The 24212-nt window shown below is 40.6% G+C and overlaps 1 protein-coding gene across 4 annotated transcripts in view; it reads right to left on the bottom strand.

The window, feature by feature from the left end:
* The window catches only part of LOC311240025 (uncharacterized protein), a 135714-nt gene that overhangs the window by 71648 nt on the left and 39854 nt on the right, over positions 1-24212 (bottom strand). For 3 of the 4 annotated variants that reach the window (XM_084328520.1, XM_084328522.1, XM_084328519.1), the window contains exon 2: positions 15079-15159. The exons of the other annotated variant lie outside the window; for it this stretch is intronic. In XM_084328520.1, the coding sequence (XP_084184646.1) occupies positions 15079-15159 (81 nt within the window). The remainder of the gene's footprint in view (positions 1-15078; positions 15160-24212) is intronic. 4 annotated transcript variants of the gene reach the window in all.

Raw genomic sequence — 24212 nt, 5'->3', positions numbered from 1 at the left:
AGCCACGCACAGCCTTCAGAGCGAGGCTCCACAGTACCTCTCACCCGGCTGCTCCACGCAAACCCATGATGGGAAACGACTTGCAATGGTCGCGCAAAGCGCCTATTGGCTCAGAAAAGTTGTCATCTGGTTGTCACCACCAGCCACGCCCACAAGAGGAAGTTATGAGACGTTTGATTGATTGAAAACTTTATTAACCGATTGCAGAATGGGTACAATAATACAGTACGGGTCCCGTCTATCAGATATATTTATTATTATTGGATACAGGAGTTTGGGTACCAAGAGCTTCCTCAAATAAAGTTATCATCATGATAAACTTCAAGCTGTCAGACACCAAATTATTTTTATCAGAGTAATGAATGCTGTCTTAACACTTTGGTTGCCTTGGGTTAAATTAATGATATACCATAGATTGCCAGCGCTATTTGTCTATGGAGAAAGTCCCCTTCTTTGCAGGGCTATAACTTTTTAAATTCTATTGCTACATTGCCATTATTAGGGCCCATTCAAAGTCCTATATGTATTGTTCATTGTGTAGCAACGTTAAACTTTTTCATTCACATATTCATAGTAAAGTATGGTCTAATGTATAAGTATGTTTTCATCTCTTTCTGCAGCTTTCTCCAGAACGTGATATATAGCCCCAAATGCATTATATTGATGATGAAATACAGTTTGATGGCAATCAGCGCGATATAAAAAATTCCAACTAGACGTACTTCTAGAAGTTACTACACGTCATCTGATGTTGACCGGATGGGCGAGGGGGCGTTTATAATTCCGTGGGCAGCGTTATACCAATCATCTAATGTGGGTCAAATGTTGATAATAGCAGTTAGTATCTAAGACGGTAACGTTACACGCTAAAACTCACCCCAGTCTCCGCGCGCCGTTGGGCGATCATCGTCGAGTAGAAATTTTATCATTATGGGATATATTTTTACCCGGTCCATCTCCAGCTTGTATAATGGTATATACGTCCAAATCATGTTGTTTATCGAGTTATTGCCAATCGATCACCGTGTAGCGTGACGAGCCAGAGTCCCATGAACCATAGCGAGTGCCCGGAAGTACTACGGTCGTCATGACAACCTCTATTCAACATCCTGTTAAAGCGATTGCGCCGATCGGCCACCAGATGGCGCTCCTGAACCGCCAGAGAGCTCAGTGGGTCCTGCTGGTGGATCTCAGGCCAGCGGAGGGGGAATATGAATCCGATCGCAGATTTTTGAAATATTGATATAAGGACGCTGTACAGCGTCCCCCGGCAACTTTAGCATGGCCAGCAAAGACGTGAAAAGACGTGTCCCGGCAGTCAAAGTGTTAATAACCATCTCTGCAATAGAGTTTATATCAAAATAACAATATATCAACCCCCCTGAAAAAATGGTGATTGCTTCTTCAAGTCGATTATCATCGGAATTAAATAATTATAATAAATATGACAATTACGTTTTGCATTTATAGTCATGACTCAATGAGCAATCTGACCATTACCGCTCTATGTACAGTACTCCTCTAAGCAATCTGGCTTTCAGTTAACCCAATCGCTAGATAGATTAACGCAGTGGTTCTCAAACTGTGGTACGCGTACCACTAGTGGTACTTGGTGGTACTGCTGGTGGTACTTGAAAACATTTCCAAAAAAGCAAAAAAAATATTATAATTTTTTTTTCTCTCAGGCCACTGAACTTAGAAGCAGGCCAGGCCAGTGTTTCTGGTTGCGGCGGCGCGATAGTTAGATAAACTAAGTGGGGAACAACCAGGAGATCACTGTGACAGAGTAATGCAGTCTAAACAGTCATAAATCTTTAATTCAACTTCAGCCCTGATCATAACCATTTATTTTTTGATTTTTTTTGTAATGTCAGATAAAAAATTAAGTACTCCCACTTTTCTGAAAAGAGTTGGGTGTTAAATCTGACATTACAAAAAATCCATCAAAATCTGTGTTGCTGCTAATCATTGACACATGCCTAGCCTGTAATAATCCCCCCCAGAAAAATGTACTTTGCATTTGATATATTGAAAATATTTTACTTGTGTTTTTTTTAACAATAATTTGTGATGCCATCACACAAACTGGCATTTAAAGGGTAAACATTCAAAAATGTATTGAATATGTGTTTTCTTTTCTTTTTTACAATAATTTGTGATGCCCATCACAAACACTGGCATTTAAAGGGTAAAAATAAAAATAAATCTTGCACCAGAATGCAGGAAATTATTATTTTTTTTTTTATCAATTTTTTTTATTATTACTTAACATGAAAACAAGACAACACAATAACCATAATAACAATACACAGAACTTCACAGGGAGATAACAGAACAATAATAATAAAAGAAATAAATAATTGTGTGTGTGTGTGTGTGTGTGTGTGTGTGTGTGTGTTAAGGCTGTCCCCGAACCCTGTTTTTAGGGTTCGAACGTTCGCCAGGGTTTATCGAACGAACATTCGTTTTTTTAAATTTTTTAATAAAAAATGTTTAATAAAATTATTTTTCACATTTTTTTTAAATAATACTTTTTTTTTTTTATTATTGTATTATTATAGATCCTACGGAGGGCGGCATTGCATAGTCTATTGGTGAAAAACATGTTCTTTACAGTGGTGGCTGTTCATGTAAACATGTAATTAAACAAAGCACTCAGAAGAAAATAAACAAGCTACTGCATCAAAAGTTACTACTTATGATAAACAATAGCCCTTGCAGTCACGTAAGGGGCTAGATAAACAAAGGCATTCGTTTTGTGGCATTAACGTTATATAGTTAGTGTTATACAACGGCATGCAAATTTCTCGATTCTGATTGGCCATTTACACGTCTTTATTGGCAACAATCCACGGTCCTGGGCTCAGGACCCGCCCACAACCGAATCACATATCACTCCCCGGCTCACTCCGGGAGAAAACAAGATCGCGGACAACAAATGGTTATGTTGAAAGCACCATAACGACTAAATATGAAGCGATTCTGTCAAGGGGAATGTGTTAGTCCTTTAAACAATGTTGGATGATGTAATTGATGGGTCTTGAGTCAATCTAGAACAAAAGAAAAATCGCGGATTGATTGATTGATTAATTGATTGATTTAAATTTCTTCCTTCCTACTTTCTACTGACTGCAGCGTTCTCTCTCACACTGTCCGACGCTGGCGTACCCACAAACACACACACACACACATACACACACACACACACACACACACACACACACACACACACACACACACACGCACACACACACTCCTGTCTGCAACAGCGGGGGAGTCAGACTGAGAGAGAAGCAGCGCTGTTTTAAGTGAGCATGGTCTATTGAATTGATTGATTGGTTGATTGCTAATTTTATTACTGTACCCCTGGTTTCCAACTGGTTAAGTTTAGGCTAAAAGAAATAAATAAAAAAATAGGGCGAAGAAAACGTTTTTTTCCTATAGGGCAAAGAAAACGTTTTAATTTGTTTTACCTACTTTATATAGAAGCATCTAAGAATGAAGTTCTATGGAAAGTAGGTCTGCATTCCCTTAACAATTGTGTGTATTGAGCCGTACTGTATTGTACCCATTCTGCATCTGGTAATAAAATTTTCAATCAATCATTCCAATAATACACAGTTGGATGTGTTAGTTGGTTGGATGCACTTCAAGCTGCTTCCACATGAGGCAACTTCTCTCAATCATTCCAATAATACACAGTTGGATGTGTTAGTTTGGTTGGATGCACTTCAAGCTGCTTCCACATGGAGGCAACTTGTCTTTTTTGTAGTTGTGGGAACAACTTTTTCTGGCGGATGGTTTTTTCAATAAATCTTCGATTAATGTGTGTTTATTGTATAGAAATAAGGTTGGATGAATCTGGCAGTTGTATAAAAGCTTTACACCACTTGTAGTCGTGATTTGTGACCAATAAACCATGCCTAGGGGGGTCTAACGACCCTCGGCTGCGCCTCGGGCCTAACGACCACCCCTAGGCATGGTTTATTGGTCACAAACCACTCCTGCGCGTGATGTAATGCTTAATTACACGTTCAATAACAGGTATTCACTCTTGGTCGACGGGGAGCCGGGAGGAGAGGCGCACGCCTCGGCTCCTCAACAGACCCGTCGGACGGGCTCCCAACACGCCTGCCGCCCGTCCGCCCTACCACCGTTCCGAGGTAGACGGTGACCAGGTCTGTTGAGGAGCCGAGGCGTGTGCCTGCTGTTGTTTCCAACGCAACCACCTCCCGCCATGAAGCTTGCGCTCCGTGGCCGAAAAAGGCTGGTATTCATTAATGATCCTTCTGCAGGTTCACCTACGGAAACCTTGTTACCGATTACTTCCTCGGCGGGGAGCTAACTACGGCTCCCCGGTAGCTACAGTAAGTCTGTTGAGGCTTCTCGCAAGCAGATCAATGGCGGCATTGCCTGAAGTAAAAAACGAATAAACGCTTGCCGATTGGTGGTAACAGCAGAGGCGGGTGCAAGCTGTGTGTGACGTAATTGGCAGAATCGCCTGTCAATCAAAATAGAGCTCTGGTTGAGAAATAGTATCCCGCTGCAGCCCGGCAGACCATACTGTTTGAGCCGAGCGCCTCGCATTCACATCACCTCAACCCTGTGCGCATCCTTTATTTTTTTTCACCGAACGTTCAAACCTATTAATTAAAGTCCGAATGTCAGCGTAACGAACGAACGTTCGAACGTTCGGGCTCAGCCTTAGTGTGTGCGTGTGTGTGTGTGTGTGTGAGAATGACAGACAATTGCTTGCTGTGAGAGAGCGAGAGAGAGAGAGAGAGAGAGAGAGAGAGAGAGAGAGATAGAGAGAATTAAGTACATTTGCTGAAATAGTTGTTCTTAATTTTCTCACTTGCTATGTGAGAATGTTAGTTAGTATGTTCTCAATGCCCCTTGCATTGTATGAGTTGTGTGGAAGAGTTTGCTAGTTCTAGTGCTATCCCTTTGTACATTGTGGCTGTGTCTGACAAAAGTTAACAATAATTATTACATGGCGTTTTCACATTCGCCGAAATGCTTGCTTGTGATTGGTCAATAGCCCCCCGACAGCGGTCATTATTTTTCAATAATGACCGCTGTTTTTTCAATAATGACCGCTGTGCGCAGCTGTTCGCAATCAAGCCCACTGACACACTGTTTCAGTGCAATTAGACACTGCCGGTGGTCTGCTGCCGGCGATGACAGGGGGCGGAGCGACGAGCGGAGCCAGAACGCAGCCAGAACCAGTGTTGCGAGTCGATGTAAAATGAATTAGGTATATTGTTAGTAAGTTAGCCATGTAATAAGCGGGATAATGTATAGCTATACTCGGTCATTGTCGCAAAATAATTGACCTTCACTGACGTTTAAAACACCTCGCCGAAGCGGCTCGGTATTTTAAACTCCGTGTCGGTCAATTATTTTGCGACAATGACCTCGTAGGAATACATTTGCCTCCTGCGTGAACTGTGCATAGCTGAATAGACTGTATTTTAACGCCGGTCATATGGTGGTACTTGGAGAGCCAGCTACGTTCTCAGGTGGTACTTGGTGTAAAAAGTTTGAGAACCACTGGATTAACGAATTCCATATAAATCTAAAGTTCATTAACGATGCAGCAGCTGAGCCGATAGTACTGTCCCCCGCACACACGTCGTCTGTTTTGCCTCAATATATACTGTATATATAATTCTGTTTTGCCTCAATATACAGTATATATATATATATATATATATATATATATATATATATATATATATATTGATGCAAAACAGAATTATTCAGCAGTGTGTGTGTTGTGTGTGTGCGCGCTGCGGTGGCCAGTAGCGCGCAACAGGATGGTATACATATGTGACTCGACGTGACCAAACCCGATTTGATCCGGTGAGAAACAAGTGCCAGAAAAGGAACAATTGTCTTGCTCTTCAGAAAATCGAAAAAAATCGAAATCTGTTTTTTTTTACATCTTTGAAATGTCAATAATGTGTTCTCTTATTTGCTCTTATTTGCAAACTTAAATACAACTTGTAAATGAGGTAATTATTGTTATATAGTTCGACAGTATTGTCTCTCAATACTGTGGAAAAACTACAGGTGAGGGGATTTACGTGTGGGTCTGTCAGCTTAACAGGTACTTAAGAGGTGTTGAAACACACACAGCCAAACGCTCTCCTTTCTTAGCAGGGAGAAGAACAATGTTTATACACTTTATCTTAATGTTATAAGTTATAGCAACGCAACAAACGCAGTGTCCTGTCCATATAAAAAAGATTAAAAAAAAACGCGAGTCCGCGCGGGTGTATTGTCATTAAATTAAACATTAAAACACATTTAGAATGTCACGAATTTGATGAGCGAACGAATTTAATTCGAGTGAATTTATTGCAACCTAATGGTATAAGAAGTAAATTCATTCAATAGGGAAACTCAAAGAAAATAACAAACAAGTTATTATTATTATAGGACGCGTTGGTTGTTGTTGTAGACGAACGCGCGCTGGCAATTCATTTGATGACAAGACAAACGTCTTTCTGGGTCTGCATCCCCTTAACAATTGTGTGTATTGAGCTGTACTGTATTATTGCAACTTGGCTTGAATCCGCAGCAATAAGCCAGATAAACAAAATTGTATTAACGCGCCTCGTTAAATCCTCCGCCGTTTCCTCTCTCTGTGCTCCACTGTCCGGCTGGCTGCTCTGCCTGTCTGTCTGGCTACTCTGATCCAATCACATTCAGCGTTTCTCCCCCCCACCCACAGTCTGCGAATCAGAGCAGAGTAGGGCGGGTTTTCACGGAATGGAAAGTCTCTTTGCTTGTGAAGAGTGGCAGAAACCTTTCACTACCACACTACAGAAGGTTAACCCTTTCACTGCCACACTACAGAAGGTTAACTTGATTGATTGATTGAAAACTTTATTAACAGATTGCAGAATGGGTACAATACAGTACAGCTCAATACACACAATTGTTAAGGGGATGCAGACCAGAGAAAGACTTTCATCTTGTTTACATCAGGATCCCCCATTTTCAATTCATCATAGAAAATAATGTTATGAATGCCCGAAAACATTTGTGATGTCACAGTATGATGTCATAATCAAACATTCTAGAACATTTGTGTATCTATTCAACAATTCTCACAGCTACAGAAGGTTAACCCTTTCACTGCCACACTACAGAAGGTTAACCTTTAAATCTAAACATCTAAATGCTTATTGATGTAGCCTTTCCTTCAGCCAATACCTTGACCCCCAACATTACATGGCTTATGTGAGGCTTCCAACAAACCTTTCACTACCACACTACAGACGGTTAACCCTTTCACTACCACACTACAGAAGGTTAACCTTTCCTTATAATACATTTACATTTAGTAATTTAGCTTTTAGACTTACAAGGCAAATACTTCAACTTCCACAACAACTTGCCACAAGACAGAGTCATTGCCATAACAAAAGAGCCTGATGCAAGGTGTTAATGTCCCCAGAGAGAGGGGGGCCATGGAATACAATGCATTCTGGGTAGGGTTGTAGTTGATTAAATCACAGGTGTGAACCTCTCCACAAGTTCGAAGACCATTCATCTCTGAATGCGTTTACTGATATCTCCATGATTCATAGGATGTAGCTTGAAAAATATCCCACCAAAATGTTCAAGTGATGGCTTATTTTTAAGGTATGAATCTGTACTTTCACAATATGTATTAAAAAAAAAAAAAAAAAAAAAAAAAAATGAAGATCCCTCAACATGACCCTGAAGTCCATACCTGGTCACATATGGTATATGAATAGTATATTCCACTATAGCAGTATATGGTGTGCTGTACATTTGAATCTAATCTAATTGTGCACGCGGCCATCGCATTATAATGAGCTGGACAGGTGTGTATGTGTGTGTGGTGACGTGAACGCGTATCTGCCATGCGAGACTAGGCGAGAGGCTCTCGTAAAATCTGAAGTGTCCAACGTTCTGACTCCTCCCCAGTATACTCTCGTCTATTTTCGAGGTGAGCCGAAATCAATCTCGAACACGCCTAATGTCTCTGCTTCACGTGAAGTAAAATCTACTCTAGAAGTGAAAGTGAAAGTAGAGGGGACCGGTGGGGGGAGGGGGCAATTAATTTACTCAAGTGGATTCCTGAACACAAGAATGACACCATTATCACTGACTGACTACCGCGGCAAGCCTAGGTAGAACAAAGTATAACTTAATAAAGAAATTAGGGCCGTCAACGTTTTATTTATTTATTTTGTATCCTATTTTTCTCCGCCTGATTTTTCCTATTTTTCTCCCCATCCCAATTTAGTCGTTATGCCAATTCCCCCCCTCCCCTACCTGGTTGTTGTGCGCATGTTCCTCCTACTGGTCGGTACAAGGGAACCCTGAAGTCCACCACATGCTTCCTCCGACACATTTGGAGACAGCCAGTGGCTCTTTTTTCACCTGGCAGCGAGGACTCTCATTGGTGAAGCGTAAGGCGTGGGAGGTCACGCTGCCTTCACCATTTCCTGCCTTTCGCTGAGCAGGCGACCAGACCTGACCTGTAGGCGTCGCTATCCACAACGCCAGATTACCACCGACAACTTCCCTCCCCCTAACTCAGCCAAACGAGTGAGTATGACGACCGGCCCAAGCCGCGGCGCAGGGCAATGCTGACACCGGGAGTCGAGACCGCAGCCTCTTGCATTGGTGACGAGCGCAATCTCCGCTACGCCACCCGACCGCCTTGGGGCTGTCAAAGTTAATGCTTTAACTTATTGTATCTAGATTAATCTATGGAGTGAAACATTTTCAACATTCTGAAGTTCCAGCAGTATCTTTGCTTATTCTTTTTTTGCATTGACTCATGCACCTTTTTGAAAATCATCTGACATGAAGATGGAACACAGTTTTGTTGTTAATGATTTATATTACTGGTAGTTCATACAAGACATTATCGTCCTCTAGTCTAAGCTAATCTGCACTTTAACATAGGCCTGGGTTGTTTTTATTTCTGTTAGAGCCGTGGATATAAGAAAGAGGTCTTTAAAGCTGAGTCAATGTTGATGGTTTTGTATATGAACATTTGTATTTCACAGGAGAGAAACTGTATTCAAAAATTAAAGAAAGCTATTAAAATAGTCTTTGAATCTAAATACACTTTCTTTGTGTTGATTCTACATTAATTCCATGATTTTACTCAAGTAAATATCTGTTACAAGGTTCGGTCTTAACAATTTCAGTGCCACTGGTTAACATGGTAAAACCCTGTTGAATGCCACCACCCATGGCCGCCTAGTTATAGTTGAAAGTGGGGGTGCAAGATTTTTTTTTTATTTGTTTTTTTTTTTGTTATTTTTTTTGGAAAGGCAAGGGGTGGTTTGGAGGGTGTCCGGCACGACCCCCTCCATGGCAGACCTTTTTTTTAAAATTTAATTAACCTGTACGTGCAATTTCCTGCAATATAGAGGCTTCAATCTTGACCAATAAAGCTGCTCTTTTCACTATAAAACTCAGTTTATATTGCAGTATGATAGCCAATTACTATAATAATAATATATTATACTGTATATACACTGTATATTGATTTTTCGATCATTCATTTTTATTAAATCAATCTCCTTTCAAATAGGCCAAGTTTTTAATAAGAAAGAGAAAAAAGATATATTTCCATTACCTGTAAATCTTGTGTCTCTTTCTCTCCTTCTCTGCCTCCTCCCTGAGTCTGCAGTGCACAATCATGACATCGATCTCAAAAATAAAAAAAAAGTAAAAAAAAAAGTAAAAAAATAAATAAAAAATGGAGGCCCCTCGTCACTATAGGCCCACGGGCCGCGGCCGTCGTTAATCCGGCCCTGCTCGTCTGCCATATAGATAGCGTTAACGTTTGGAAATGAAGTCAACGTCATCCAGCTCACACCACATATCTAGATAACGTTAGCTAGCGGCTAGCACTAAAGCTAACGCCAACCAGAGAGGGAAACGTTATTATTATTTATTCGAGGAAACCGTATGACCAGATCGCAATTCGGGACCGTGAAACACTTTTATTGTATTGCGTGGTAGAACCGTAGAAGTTTTACTACCACTCAATAGTAACTTATGTCTAACATAATCCTTTTATTTGAACAACTTACTGGAAAAGCCTGCCTGCCTGCCACCAATATTATGACACACTCTGTGGGCTTTGATTTACACTCAGCCTACCTGCAGCCAGACTGCAGCGCTGTGCTCCAAGGTCTACGCGCTGGAGATGGGAGGAACTGGATCAAACCATAATGGGGCAGGGGGGGGGGGGGGGGGGTTCGCAATCTTTGGAAACTTAAAAACTTGTTATTAAGTGTCATTGCGTATTATTAATTTGATTGAAATTACGTAGTTATGGTTAGATTTATATATTGGGGGGGGGGGGTATACAGGGCAGTACAGTGCGATATATATGTCGCACGCGCGACACTGACGTCAGTCTGTGCGATGAAAGGATTGACTTCAATAGCACTGGTGCGATGGCCCGCTATCCACTTGGTACTTGTAGTCTTGTGCGATTAAATACAATGTCCCTTCTGCGTAAAACTCCATATATCAAACACCAAATCCCATAATCCCTAGCGAACAATATCCCCGCGAGTTGCGAGCAGTGACTCATATCCCCTCGGCTCAGCTCACAACACAGCGTCAGCAGGTGACTGCAGGACTCGTCTCAGCAGCGTTTGGAACGCGGACATTGAAACAGAGCTAGTAGATAGTGTTGTCGCGACCCAAAACAAATCCCTGCTGTTTTATTCGGCAACGGGTCAAATGCATATAACATGCTTTGCAATCCTCGCGTCATAAAGTCCGAAATGAACGGTACCCAGACCGTGCTTCTGCCTTCTGCTCTCAGCCGAGCGGGGCTGCACAGCAGTGCGGCTATTTTGCGATCCGAAATAAGTCTGGTGTTTTTTTTCTTCTCACAACGGGTCAAATGCATCTAACACGCTTTGCATCATCGCCATTCCTTTATGCCCACATCGCCCGAAATGAACGTTACATTAGCATAAGCTAACAAGCTAATCCTGATCAGAGGCAGAGCCATAGAGACAGTGTGGACTGGGGAAAGGGTGTGTGTGTGTCGAGAGGAGTGGAAGTTTGAAGACAGACTAGATGATGCGGGGGTGGTGAGTTGAAACAGTGTGAATGAATGAAAACTTTATTTAACAGATTGCAGAATGGGTACAATACAGTACGGCTCAATACACACAATTGTTAAGGGGATGCAGACCATAGAAAGACTTTCGTCTTGTTTACATCAGGGTCCCCCATTGTGTGTGTGTGTGTGTGTCCCAACCGACCCCATTTCTATGTTTCAATAAATTATTTGCATTTAAAACTATTAACGCTGACTCATTCCTTCAGTCCACTCAAAATTATGCTAATATTCCTTGTTGTTTATGATATTAATTGAAAATAGCATATGAGAGTATTATAGTAATAATAACACATGGCGATATACTAAAAAGCAATTTATAATTTTTGGCTGGTAAAAAATCTGCCTTTTTTAAATCTACCAGCCAAATGGCTGGTAAGTCAAAAGGTTAAGTTTGTTCCCTGACTGCAACTAAATAACACAAATACAATAGGCACATTTGTGACTGTTACAAATATAACACGTTTTATACTTGTGCTACAAGATTTTGGCCAGTGCTACAAAACTATCAACCTCTGTAGCACCAGTGCTATGTGCAAAAGAAGTTAACGTACAGCCCTGGGGGTATATCATATTTTTCATATGATCAAAAAGTGGTGGGGCAAGATCATACCCTTGCTCCCCCAAGTTCAATAGTGGGAGAGCAGCTGCTCCGTGTGCTCTTAAGGCCAGGCGCCTATGCCACCACCCACTTCAATGATAGCGTTGTGAACAGGGAACAAAATAACTAGACGCCATTCGCCAAATGCGTGTAGATTTACAGTCTGGCGGCTAAAAATAATAGTCTGCTCGCCAGCTGGCGTGTAGTTCATATCGATACTCTTATTTTGAAAATCCTGTGCGGGTCTCATTGCCGCACCAAGCGCAGCTCCAGTCATAATATCTGGGCTCCGGCAGCTAGCAACGTTCAGGTTCATATGATACTCTTATTTTGAAAACCCTGTAGCAACTGCGCGAGTCATATGATATCCGCCCACTCAGTGTTTCTTGAAAACAGAGCAGCAGCGTTAAACACAGCAGCGTTAACACAGCAGTGCGCCTACAGACTCAAAATAAGTCTGTGGTGTTTTTTTTCTTCTCACAACGAGTCCAATGCAGCTACATGCTTTGCACCGTCGCCATTCCTTTATGCCCACATCGCCCGAAATTAACGTTTATGTACCAATCACTACAACATTAACGTAAGCTAACAAGCTAATCCTGATGATCAGACGAGGCAGAGGGAAAGGGAAGGGAAATGGGGGGGGGGCACTCTCCCCTTCCCTGTGTGTGCGTGTGTGCGTGTGTGCGTTTGGAAAGACGACAGATTCACTAGTCAGGACTCAGGACAGGAGTATATTATAGTAAACTGAGGATTACTGAGGATGGACAGATAATGTTGATATTCAAATATAAAAAAGTTTCGAGAGGAGTGGAAGTTTGAAGACAGACTACAATATGATGCGGGGGTGGTGAGTTGAAACATAGTGTGTGTGTGTGTCGACCCTACTTCTATGTTTCAATAAATTATTTGCATTTAAAACTATTAACGCTGACTCATTCCTTCAGTCCACAAAAAATTATGCTAATATTCCTTGTTGTTTATGATATTAATTGAAAATAGCATATGAGAGTATTATATGTAATAATAACACATGGCGATATACTAAAAAGCTATTTATAATTTTTGGCTGGTAAAAAATCTGCCCGGCTAGTACTTTTAAAAATCTACCAGCCAAATGGCTGGTAAGTCAAAAAGTTAAGTTTGTTCTTGAACGCATAATCTCCGTCTTAAATTATGGCTATGTGTCTAATCTGCCCGTCGCTTATCAATGACTTGTTTGCAGTCAACATTGTCGAAACGGATTTAAAAAAAATTATACATTTTTTTATTAAAATCGCTTCATTTCCGCTTTATAGCATTTTGAAAAGCCCTAGTTTTCAAGGAAAATATAAAGATTCCATGATAATCGGCATTTACTAGAATATTCTGGCATACACAAAAACGTTGTAATTTTTCGGCCTATTTATGAATAGTTTTCAAATAAACGCTAGATTATCGATAGTATATGTGTACTTATGCACGCTATAGAAGAGGGCTGAAATATCTATTCTCTCATTTCCTGATCAGAGATCACAGCCACACACACACACACATAGGGCAAACACTGATATCTGTGAAAACAGCTCTGATTATCCTAAGACTGGTCAAATAAATTCCTTACCTCAGATCAGATGTTATCCAAAAAGATTATTCCAATTCCTGATCGCCATTCCAAATATCGATTGCGTTTATTGATTCAGCGTTGGGTACTGAAAATGCATAATCCACGCGTTTTCCGGGCCGGCGATCACAATGGATTCAGTTGGCTTTTTTTTTTTTTTTTTTTTTAATATCTTTTCCCCCCTCCTTTTTCCGATTTTTTCTCCCATCCCACTGTTAGTCGTTATGCCAATTCCCAACCCCCTTCCTGGTTGTTGCGCACCCCCCCCCCCCCTACTGTTGGTCCGGGAGGCCGGAGACTGTCACATGCTTTCCTCCGACACATGTGCAGCCAGCCGGCAGCCAGCCTGGCAGCGCAGATTCTCACCGGGAGAGTGTAACGTGTGGAAGGTCACACTACCTTTCTCCAGATCCTACCCTCGCTGTGCAGGCGCCCCGACCGAACTGTAGGGGTCGCTGTCCACAACGCCCAGGACCCACCCATCAGCTTTCCCACCCCTAACACTGCCAAAAACGTTTAGTATGAGCGACCAGCCAAGCTGATAGCAACGCCGAGAGCTGGGCTCGAACCCAGCGTCTCCAGCGTTGGTGGCGAGCGACTTGCCCACTACACCACCTAGCCGCTGGATTCAGTTGGCTTGACGGAAAAGTAAAATGATGAAACGCCGATGACTTATATTGTAGTTTGATTTTTTTTATTAGCAATCTGAATTCATATTTCATCAACCGAGTCTCCCGTTGGTACAGCAGACCCTCTAGGAGCTCAGATGGGGGAAAAAACTCCCCCTATCGTCTAACCCCATGTAACTGCAGGTCAGTCGATTATACTGGGAGATCCCTGTGGGGGTGGCCAACTGGCTCCATTGTGCTGGCGAGCCGTCTGATGATGAGGGATCTTATCGCGAGTTGGAAAGTAGCCTGGAATATATATTTACAGCAGCCAATAATCAATCAATAAACGCAATCGATATTTGGAATGGCGATCAGGAATTGGAATAATCTTTTTGGAGAACATCTGATCTAAGGTAAGGAGTCTATGTTACCAGTTTTAGGATAATCAGACCTGTATTCACTGAGATATCAGCATGTGCCGTGTGTGTGTGTGTGATCTTGAGGAAATGGATAATAGATTTTTTCATCCCGCTTCTATAGCGTGCATAAGTACACATATACTATCGATAATCTAGCGTTTATTTGAAAACGATTCATAAATAGGCCGACAAATGACAACGTGTCTAGTGTATTCGAGAATATTCCAATAAATGCCGTTTATGGGGGACTCTTTCAATTTTCTGAAAATTTTAGAGAGAACGATAGCTTTTCGAAATGCTATAAAAAGGATATGAACCGATTAAAAAACAATCCGTTTCGACAATGTTGACTGGAAACAAGTCATTGATAAGCGACGGGCAGATTAGACACAGCCATAATTTAAAACATAGATTATGCGTTTTACGCTAACATTGAAGTGGATGATGGCATTCAATGGGGTAAAAAGGTAAACAAGGCCGGCACTGATAGTGTTAAAGAAAGTTGATTTAATAAAAAAGATATATACTAATTTAATCAGATTAATTACTTTATTCAAATTGAGGGTTTAGTTTGAGGATATTTTATATAATAAAATAATAAATTGATATTTTTTGTAATTAAAAACGAAGGTTCAAACGTCCGTTAAAAAACAGGCTTCAGGGACAGCTCTATAGAACAAGGGAAACAATTACAGTACCTCTGGATAGATGTCTGCAGCTGTACTTGTCGAGGGACCCGCAACGGCTGTACTTGATGCTGTCGTAACTGGTTCAGGGGCCTAGAATGAAATGGGACAACCAGTTAGTAAATGGTAAATTAATTCATTGCATTTATATAGCGCTTTTATTCAAAGTGCTTTATAACTTATGCCTCACATTCACCCATTCACTCAAACACCGATGGCGGAGGCAACCATGTAAGGTGCCAACTTGCAGTTAGGGGTTAAGTGTCTTGCTCAAGGACACTTCGACACACTGGCGGGAGGGGCTCGAACCGGGAACCTTCCAATTACCAAATGACCAGTCTACGACCTGAGCAAGCTCAACCGTTCTGCCATAATTTAATCACAAGATGACAATTTTGAGGGGGGGGGGGATCTTCGCCGAGATCAAACATTTTATGAGTGATAGGGGACAGAATAGAGCCAGCATTCTGCCAGTATGACATTCATAGTTCTACTACAGTACATGTTTTTGGTGAAACTGAAAAGGATAGAAAGCAGGCAGCACAGAGGTCTGTGACTGCCCCCCATTCCCCAAGACAGCGGGAATCTTGGGCAGCCAGGAAGATCGGGTAGTCACAAGGTGCACTTTATAGCATTAAGTCTGTCTTAACCCCTAAAGACAGACGGGCCCGGTATGGGGCCGGATTTAATATCACATAATAAATAGATCAATACAGTCTGTATTAATTAATGTTGCGTTATCTTTTTTGTATGTAGCCTAGAGTAAAGACCCGGTCCCTAACCCTATCAAAACAGCAGTCAAAGTGTATATTTTCAGCACTACGTTTGTTTACCAATGATTTTAAGCGTTATTAGCGAAATATGAGTTCATAAATATCTCAGCGCATCCCAGCGGAAACCTGATTAATTAGACGCAAGGAAATAGCGCGTCATGAAAGCGCTGTAGTCCTAAAACAGAGACCCAGGGCTTTCAATGGACATCGGAATTTCATTAAACTATACTACTCGGCTCACACCAGCCTCTGTGAAAGCTACTGAAAATATTTGTGAAAAGTTCTGACATTATTTGTCATATCTCACGGGTCGAACAAACCTGAACATTATAGAAATAGAACGTAGTTTGTTTCTTTACCCATCCGTGAACGTCTAGAACAGGGTTTCCGTTAGAAAAAATTGTTGCCGGCCTCAGTGTCCGGTAGATTTCAATCTACCGGTCAAATGACAGAAATTCCGGTCAGAGTTTATTGAGCTTAAAAACAATTGATAGGCAAAAGAATGACAACAAAACAAAAGAATGACATCATCAAGGCATGTAGATTTATAATATTTTTACTTAAAACTAGGCTACTTTTGCGTATAAAGTCATTATATTCCAAATAAAATAAGTCCCGAGACTCGTGCTGCTGCCGACTTTAAATCAAATAGGTGTCTGTGGGCAGTCGCCCGACATTAATAAACAACAGTCTGTTATAATCACATTTTTATGAGCTAACGAATTCCGTTATATTGGACATTTGTATTAATTATATCAACTGAGAAATTTGGCAGAGAGAGACGGCAACATTATCGTGCAGGTTTGCGTGACGACTCTCTCCACCTCGCAACGACTTATTTGCAAAGAGTATGGCGCTGCAGAGCAGCTGATTCAGCTGTTATTGGCTCTTTTCTGGGAACCGCACAACAGCGCCCCCCACCCAACATTGAATTGAAAATGGCTGAATTGGAGTACTGCTGGAATACTGCATTGTGCTGCTGCTGCTCCGGCTCTGCAGCTTCACAAAAGTTCGCACACCCAGCACTAAGCTCTCGCTGACAACGTCGTTGTCATTATTAGAAGCAACGAGGAAACAAATGTAATGATCGTTTCGTTCATCGCATAGGCTATTTAATTTTAGCCTATTTTAATACAATTTAAATAATCAAATTGTGCTTAGACTCAGGGAATTATTTTCACCGGACATTAAGACCGGAGAGATTAAATATGTCGGACTTCAACAGATTTTGCCGGTCAAATACCGGATAATGAGTCATATTCGCCGATCGCGGAAACTGATCAAGTGGATATCTCACTCGCTTGTCTCAGACGCACAGGACCTGCAAACTGCTCCTCCTCCCTAGCCCCGCCCGTCCCCGTGTAGAGTTTGTAAACAAAGAGGTGCGGCTCCTCTGCTCGAGTCTGTAGTGCATTCGACCTGCGCTAACGTTAGCTACCTAGCTATCGTTACTGTTTAAACAAAATTACCCAGTCAACTATTCACGTTTAGTAGGCATTGTCTAACGGTATTTAGCCGGCTAGCTACCGATAGCTCCTGATATCAACAAATGATCCAGAAAATCTAGTAGTCCATGTTCATACCTCCGGTAGCTTGCGTTAGCTTGCGTTAGCTGACGTTAGTTTTCTGTTCAAAACGAAATGTCCCATTGAACTAAAGTTCTGTCTTAACGTCATCTAGCCGGCTAGCAGTAGCTACAGATAGCTCTTGATATCAATGTCTTATAACATTGATTTAATGCATATTCGAGCTGAGGGCTTGCTAAATGTGAAATGACCAAAGCATAACGTTACCAATGGGTCCCGCTGCAGCGCCGGAGAATCCTTTTTGGAGCGAGGCTACTAGAGTACACACAGACAGTGGAGCTGTTTGCAGATAGTGAGCATTTTGACTTGTTGCGTGGTGGCGATGTCTCGCAGATAATACAAGTACAAGTCTAATTATATAATATATATATTTTATTATTAAAAAAAAAAAAAAAAAATTATATAAAATTAATTTTAATTTCTTTTTAATCAAAAACGATCGGTATCGGATCGGTATCGGCCGATATGGCTCACGACGATCGGTGATCGGTATCGGTGGCAAAAAACGTGATCGGGGCATCCCTAAAATAAACATGTCTCAATCTGATGAAAAAATGGCAGAGCTATTTAGATTATAAAAAAGTAACTACTTACAGTAGATTTCATTCACAGTCTTTGCTGCCCTGTTACGGGCGCCTGGTACTAAATCCAGATTGAACTCTGCCATTCGAAAGAGGAGATTTGGCCCGATCCATAGATGTATGACTTGACCATAATAAGGTAATTTATAGGCCTCCTATTCTATTCATATTTAAAATAGCAAAATTCAGTACTGTATCTACAAAAAAAACTGTAAATCATCTGACCTTTATTCATTTGCTTAGATATTTTGTACACTTGATCTCAGGAAGGTGCTGAATGCTTTCCGAATGGATCAGTGAAGGACAAGGTGGAGCACAACAGGAGGAGAGTGTATCGTCTTTGTTTGACCACAGAATAAAATGGACGTAAGCTGACCCCACTGTTGTAGCGGTGTCTTTTCCATCTATAAACTACACAACGCAGAGTGAATCACGCTACAAACAGTGGCAATTTTTCATGTCTGGTCAATGTTAGCATGGTGTTATTCACCGTCAAAGATGAAAAAATAAATTATAATAATAATTGATATTCTCCTTTGGGTCATTACAATTTACTCAAGCATAGTAAGTAGGGCTGTCTTAAATACTTCGAAGCTTCGTTCGATGGCACAAGCTTAGAATATAAAAAAAATACGTTTAAAAAAATATATATATATATATTTTTTTAATAAATTTTTTTCGTTTTTTTTTTGTCTCCAAAATATTGCGCCTCCATTCCAATGAAACGAAAGTAAGAGGCGCCTCGACTCCACCTTTCTACAACAAGCATGTGGAGATTATCGGTGTTGAAAACAACAAGGACATGTGCAGCAGACATGTCGACGAAGAAGCGAAGCAATGCCATTTGTTATTTAAGACTATGTCGGACAGATTTGTGTTCATTGTGCTGCTTTTTTAAAGTGTCCCGACCCATATAAAAATATGTCTTAATAAAACGTGCTTAATTAAGTCGAATTCTGCCTTTGTCTCCATCAACTACATATAAATATTTATATAATCGTTTGCTTGATAGACGAAGGTTGCAACATAATTATGTAATGTCATGTCATTGGCTGTGAGAGCAGCTCCACTGCACCCAGGCAGCGCAGCCGAGTGAAACCTTGTTGGCTGCGTCAGTCACGAAAGGGGCTACTTAATTAATAATCCAATCCACTTTATTTATAGAGCACATTTAAAAACAACAACGTTTACCAAAGTGCTGTACAAGTCCCACAACATAAGATAAAAATAAATTAATAAAAATATAAAAAATTCTCAAAGCTTCGAATTTAAATCGAAGCTCGGCCCCGAAGCTTCGATTGCCAAAAAAAGCTTCGAAGGTCAGCCCTAATAGTAAGACACAATATTTCTGACATTGTAAATTAGGGCTGTCACATTATTTTCAAATTTAATTTCGAATTTACATAAAAACACGAGATGCAAACTTGAAGGGAGAAATTCGAATTTGAAATAAATATAATTTCTTTATCAAATCTTTTTTATTTTCCTTTTTTCAAAACAAACAAAACAAAATACAATAATATAACAAAGCACAAGATATCACAGGACAAAACTTCAATAATATTAACTGCAATAACAACAAAAATAATAATGAATACAAAATACAAATACAGAGTAAAAATACAAATTAAACACAAACATCACAAAAGACATGAAATTTCCTCCCCCAAAAATAGAATTATTATAATAACTTTAAAAAATAAGGATACTGGTAAAACAATGTATTCCAAATAATTACTGGTCATGGTTATTTTTAGTCTTTCAATTTTAATATCTCTCAGGAGTCAACCAGCATGCCGGCGTGACCAAGTGAAGTCATTTGTTTGACGAGGTCTGGCAGAGAATTTCCGGAATGCTCGTCGAAAGAGCAGGCCTGAAACTAAACCTTACATAGTAGCTAGTTTTTATTTGGTGTCGATAGCCCAAGAAATAATTGAAACAGGATAATTTCAATTAGATGCTAAATAAGGTTTTACGCATGCGTAAATTGTACTATTTGTATTATTATCTTCCGTTTTTGATCACGCTAGTTGTCTGTCTTTTGGAGTGTGTTTGGAGTTTTGTGCCGTTTTTATAAAGCTCTTTTCATTGTGAAACAAAGGTATGCAGAGTTCCTTGTACTTCTGATTAATGCAATGGTGTGTGTGTGATGATCTCATTCATGGAGTACTACAAGTTTGTTGTTTTTGTTCTATTAGTGATTTACACTCAATAAAAGAATATTGTATGACAAATTTAAACAGATTTGCACTGCTAATTTGAAGCGTAACATATGACCGGAGTGTTGAACGTCCCGTGATTAAGACGGGGAGGACGCAACCCTCTTTGCGCCGCCCCTGTGCCTCAAATAGATTCGCTATCAGCTCTATTTTTAATCTTTCAAAATGTTCAGTTGCTATCGCTATCAGCTCTATCTTTAATTTTTCAAAATGTTCAGTTGCTATTGCATGCACTCATCTGTGTTTCACTACACACATGAGTGCATGCTTACCACTGTCAGTCTGCAACACTATATACTATCACCGACATCTAAGAAGGGAGATCCCCCCTTTAATGGCCCTTCTAAGGTTTCTCTCCTCCACACTGCCTGTGGTGCTTTTTTCCCTATTGTTAGGTTTTAGTGAGTTTTTCCTTACCTTCGTGTGGTGTATGTCTGGGAGTGTTTGCATTCATTCATTTTTTTGCATTTATCTTAAATTTGTTGGACCTTATTAGGCCTGCCGCGATAAGCAATAAATCGATTAATTGCTGCGATAATTAAAATTAATGCAATGATTTTGACGGGCGCGATTAATTGCTATTTGCGCGTTTGTTTTAATGAGGCGGAACCAGTACCCCTCGTCAGTCACTCCGTGTGGGGGGCCGCTGGCCTTACTACAGAGCACAGCACGGGAGCTCCGTGGGGCACTAGCAACGCCACATATAGCTTAACTACATTTCTCAATAGTGTTGCTCCTTTTAACCAAATAGCGTTCTTTGTAGTGTAACGTTAGCTATTTTTAGACCCAAGTAGTTACTCGCTACTGCCCGGAGAAACTGGACTGCTAAATAAAGATTAAAGATCTAGTGTTGATGCTCATTCAATGCCAACAACATTAGCTAAATAGCTAACAAACGAAATACAACGTATAGCATAGCTACAACACAGAATAACTTTAATACAATTACATGCATCATTGTTTACAATGAACGGGTGGGACTAGTCAAAGGACTGGACACGGGGACAAGTTAAACATGAATAAATTTATTATAACAGGTAATCGAGTTGCGCTCCCGTGCCTACGCACCACAGGGCTATTCTATTCTATACGGCTTTGACGCTTCCTCCTCATCGTTGATTGCCTGTAGTAGCTGCATCTAACGTTAGTAGCTAACGTTAAAACTAACCTAAAGTTAGTTGCTCACCAACAATCTCAACATTTGTTTTATCATTAGCTCAAAAACACAGAACCGGAGAGACAAGTTGGCCGCTCATAGATGCTGCTAGGATAATAACAACAATACTTCCGCTCCGGTCGGTGGGCTTCAAAATAAAAGTCTAAAACACCGGAAAAGACGGAGCGGTGGGCTTCAAAATAAAAGTTTTGGGAAATAAATTTCTCAAAAAAAAATTCTCTAACCGGTCGCAATAATATCGCTTATCGCGATATTTTCGGGGGCAATTAATCGCCCAGCAAAATGTGTTATCGTGGCAGGCCTAGACCTTGGTGTTCTTGTTTTGTTCTTGACTTATTGTTATGTTTCTTCTTGACTTGTTTAAAGAAGACGTGTCCGGCCCATGGGAACATTAACGTGTGTTGTCGGGCCATACATTTGATTTGATTTGATGTATTGTATACAGTTATGTCCCTGCAATTTACCATTATGGGGAAATAAAGAAAAAATGTTCGTCCGAATGACTGAAAACATTTCTTGTTAACCCATTCTCCGCCAATCGCGTGTTAAGGCGGGTTTCTCCGCCATGCGTTGTCTGCCAATCACGCCGTAAGGCGTGTTTGAGATCAATATTTCATATTTTCGTCATGGTATTCATATTTCACCCACGGAGTCTTGGCTGATGCTGTCTGAGCCAGCACAACTCTGCAACGCTTCAATACTGCCACCTTGTGGCCGATCGGCGAGTTGCCAAACCGGAAGTGCCCGTTGGAGCTCGGTCCGTCCCCTAATTTTGTCCGGCCACTTGTTTATCGTCCCGGGGCTCAATACAGACACCGTGGATATGGATCTTTGCCATAACTCAATAATCAACATGATTTGGACGTGCATTAGTAATATACAAACCGGAAATGGATCGCATCGATCAACATCACATAATTGGGATCCGTTTGCTCCACTCTCATCGCCCAACGCTACGAGACTGACGTGAGTTTCAGCGTTTTTCTTTATCATTTTCGATACAAACTGCTCTGATCAATATATCACCCATACTACATAAATCATTTAACGTCGGTCATTGAATTATAAACGACCCCCCACCCTCTGTTCACCCGCAGATGAGTCATGACGTTTAGGACCATGTACAGTTGAAATTTTTAATATAACGTTGATCAGTATCAAACTGCATTTGATAATCTAATATATGCATTTATGCCTATATCTCACGTTCTATGAAATACTGCAGAAAACGATAAAAACATATTTATACTCTAGACCAGGGGTTCTCAACCTTTCTGCTGCCAAGGCACCCCTGTGTCCAAAAAAATATTCCAGGGCACCCCTACATACGATAAAGACTTTTGCGGTCCTGTCTTTTTTGCTACAATGATGACAAACGTGCTTGCTTTCAAAATAACGTTTATTTAACCCATTGAAACCGGGAAACAAACAGAAAATCATGTATTTTATTTTTAAATACAGAAAAATATCAAAGTGCTCTGTTGCAGCTGCACTGTTTTCCATAAAAATAACTGACAATTTATCAAACAGAAAATCATGTATTTATTTTTTTAAATACAGAAAAATATCAATAAAGTGCTATCTGTTGCAGCTGCACTGTTTTCTATACAAATAACATTGTGACCATTTATCAAACAGAAAATCATGTATTTGTAATGGCCATGTTTTGTCTGTAAATGTCTGATTAACTTGGAGGGTGCCAAAGACTTGTTGGACAGCACTTGAGAACAAATGACACACTGTGGTTGTGGTGAGCTTTTGCTCCCAGGGAATACAACAAAGCCATAATTAAGGTATCCATCTTCATATTTCCGACATTTTGCCAGTTTTGGTTTAGCCGAACATTGTAGCTTTTTGTTATTAACAGCTTCTGTGTCATCATCTTCTGTGTCCAAGACTGGGTCAATCTCAGCAGTCGAATTGGTAATAGAAGGTACTGAATTGGTATTGGTAACTGTAACCTGTTTCGATGGACGAGTCAGAAACTTGTCCATTTTGTGTGAAAATTCAGCTTTGCGTTTCACGTTGGAAATATTATTCTAGTGAGGTGACGCTTGTTTATGACATCACATCCTGCCATTCTTTGTTGACGGCCAGGGACACAATGTTGACTTATAAAACAGCTATATATAAATGTAATCTGCAGAGTGCCTTTTACTGTTTCTGTTAAATACAGTTTTCATTCGTTCACATTTTGTATCATAATAATAACAGCAGCGGATACACTCACTTTGTCTGCACTTGGCGAGTAGCCCATCACCGTAGCCCAAGCGTGTAATTAGCACGCTTGTGATCCGGTCTTGAACTTTCCATAGCGTGTCTCGATAAATCCATTTGATTAGATCCAGCACTGAATGCATTTAGTAATTATTATCACGACAGCCGCCCGCTTTGCAATTCATTGATAACGGATCAGAGCCGGCTCTGTAACGGAGATAGGACCCGCGATGTGACGTCACACGAATGCGACTTCTCTGGAAATGCGTTGGAAAATCTGTTGGTAAAAGCAATGACGCCTGACGCGGACGTTAAGTTGTTTCTATAATAACTTTACGAAACGTGTGAAGATATTTTGATCGATTTCTTTTTTAGTTCATGTTATTAGATTAGGCAATTATTGTATACACATGAAGCACTAGATAGACTATTTGTTTAGTTAATAGTTGTCATTCTATATTCTTAAAGAAACATTCCCATCAGGCATCTCGCGGAACCCCAGGCAGCTCTCCGCGGAACCCCTGTGTGCCGCGGAACCCCTGTTGAGAACCGCTGCTCTAGACGGTATTTTAGTATGAATGTGTGAATGAAAA

The sequence above is a fragment of the Notolepis coatsorum genome (genome assembly GCF_963971535.1).
Source record: "Notolepis coatsorum genome assembly, chromosome: 14".
Classification (NCBI taxonomy): domain Eukaryota; kingdom Metazoa; phylum Chordata; class Actinopteri; order Aulopiformes; family Paralepididae; genus Notolepis; species Notolepis coatsorum.
Note: the sequence above shows the minus strand (reverse complement) of the source record. Positions and strands in the feature narration are given on the sequence as shown.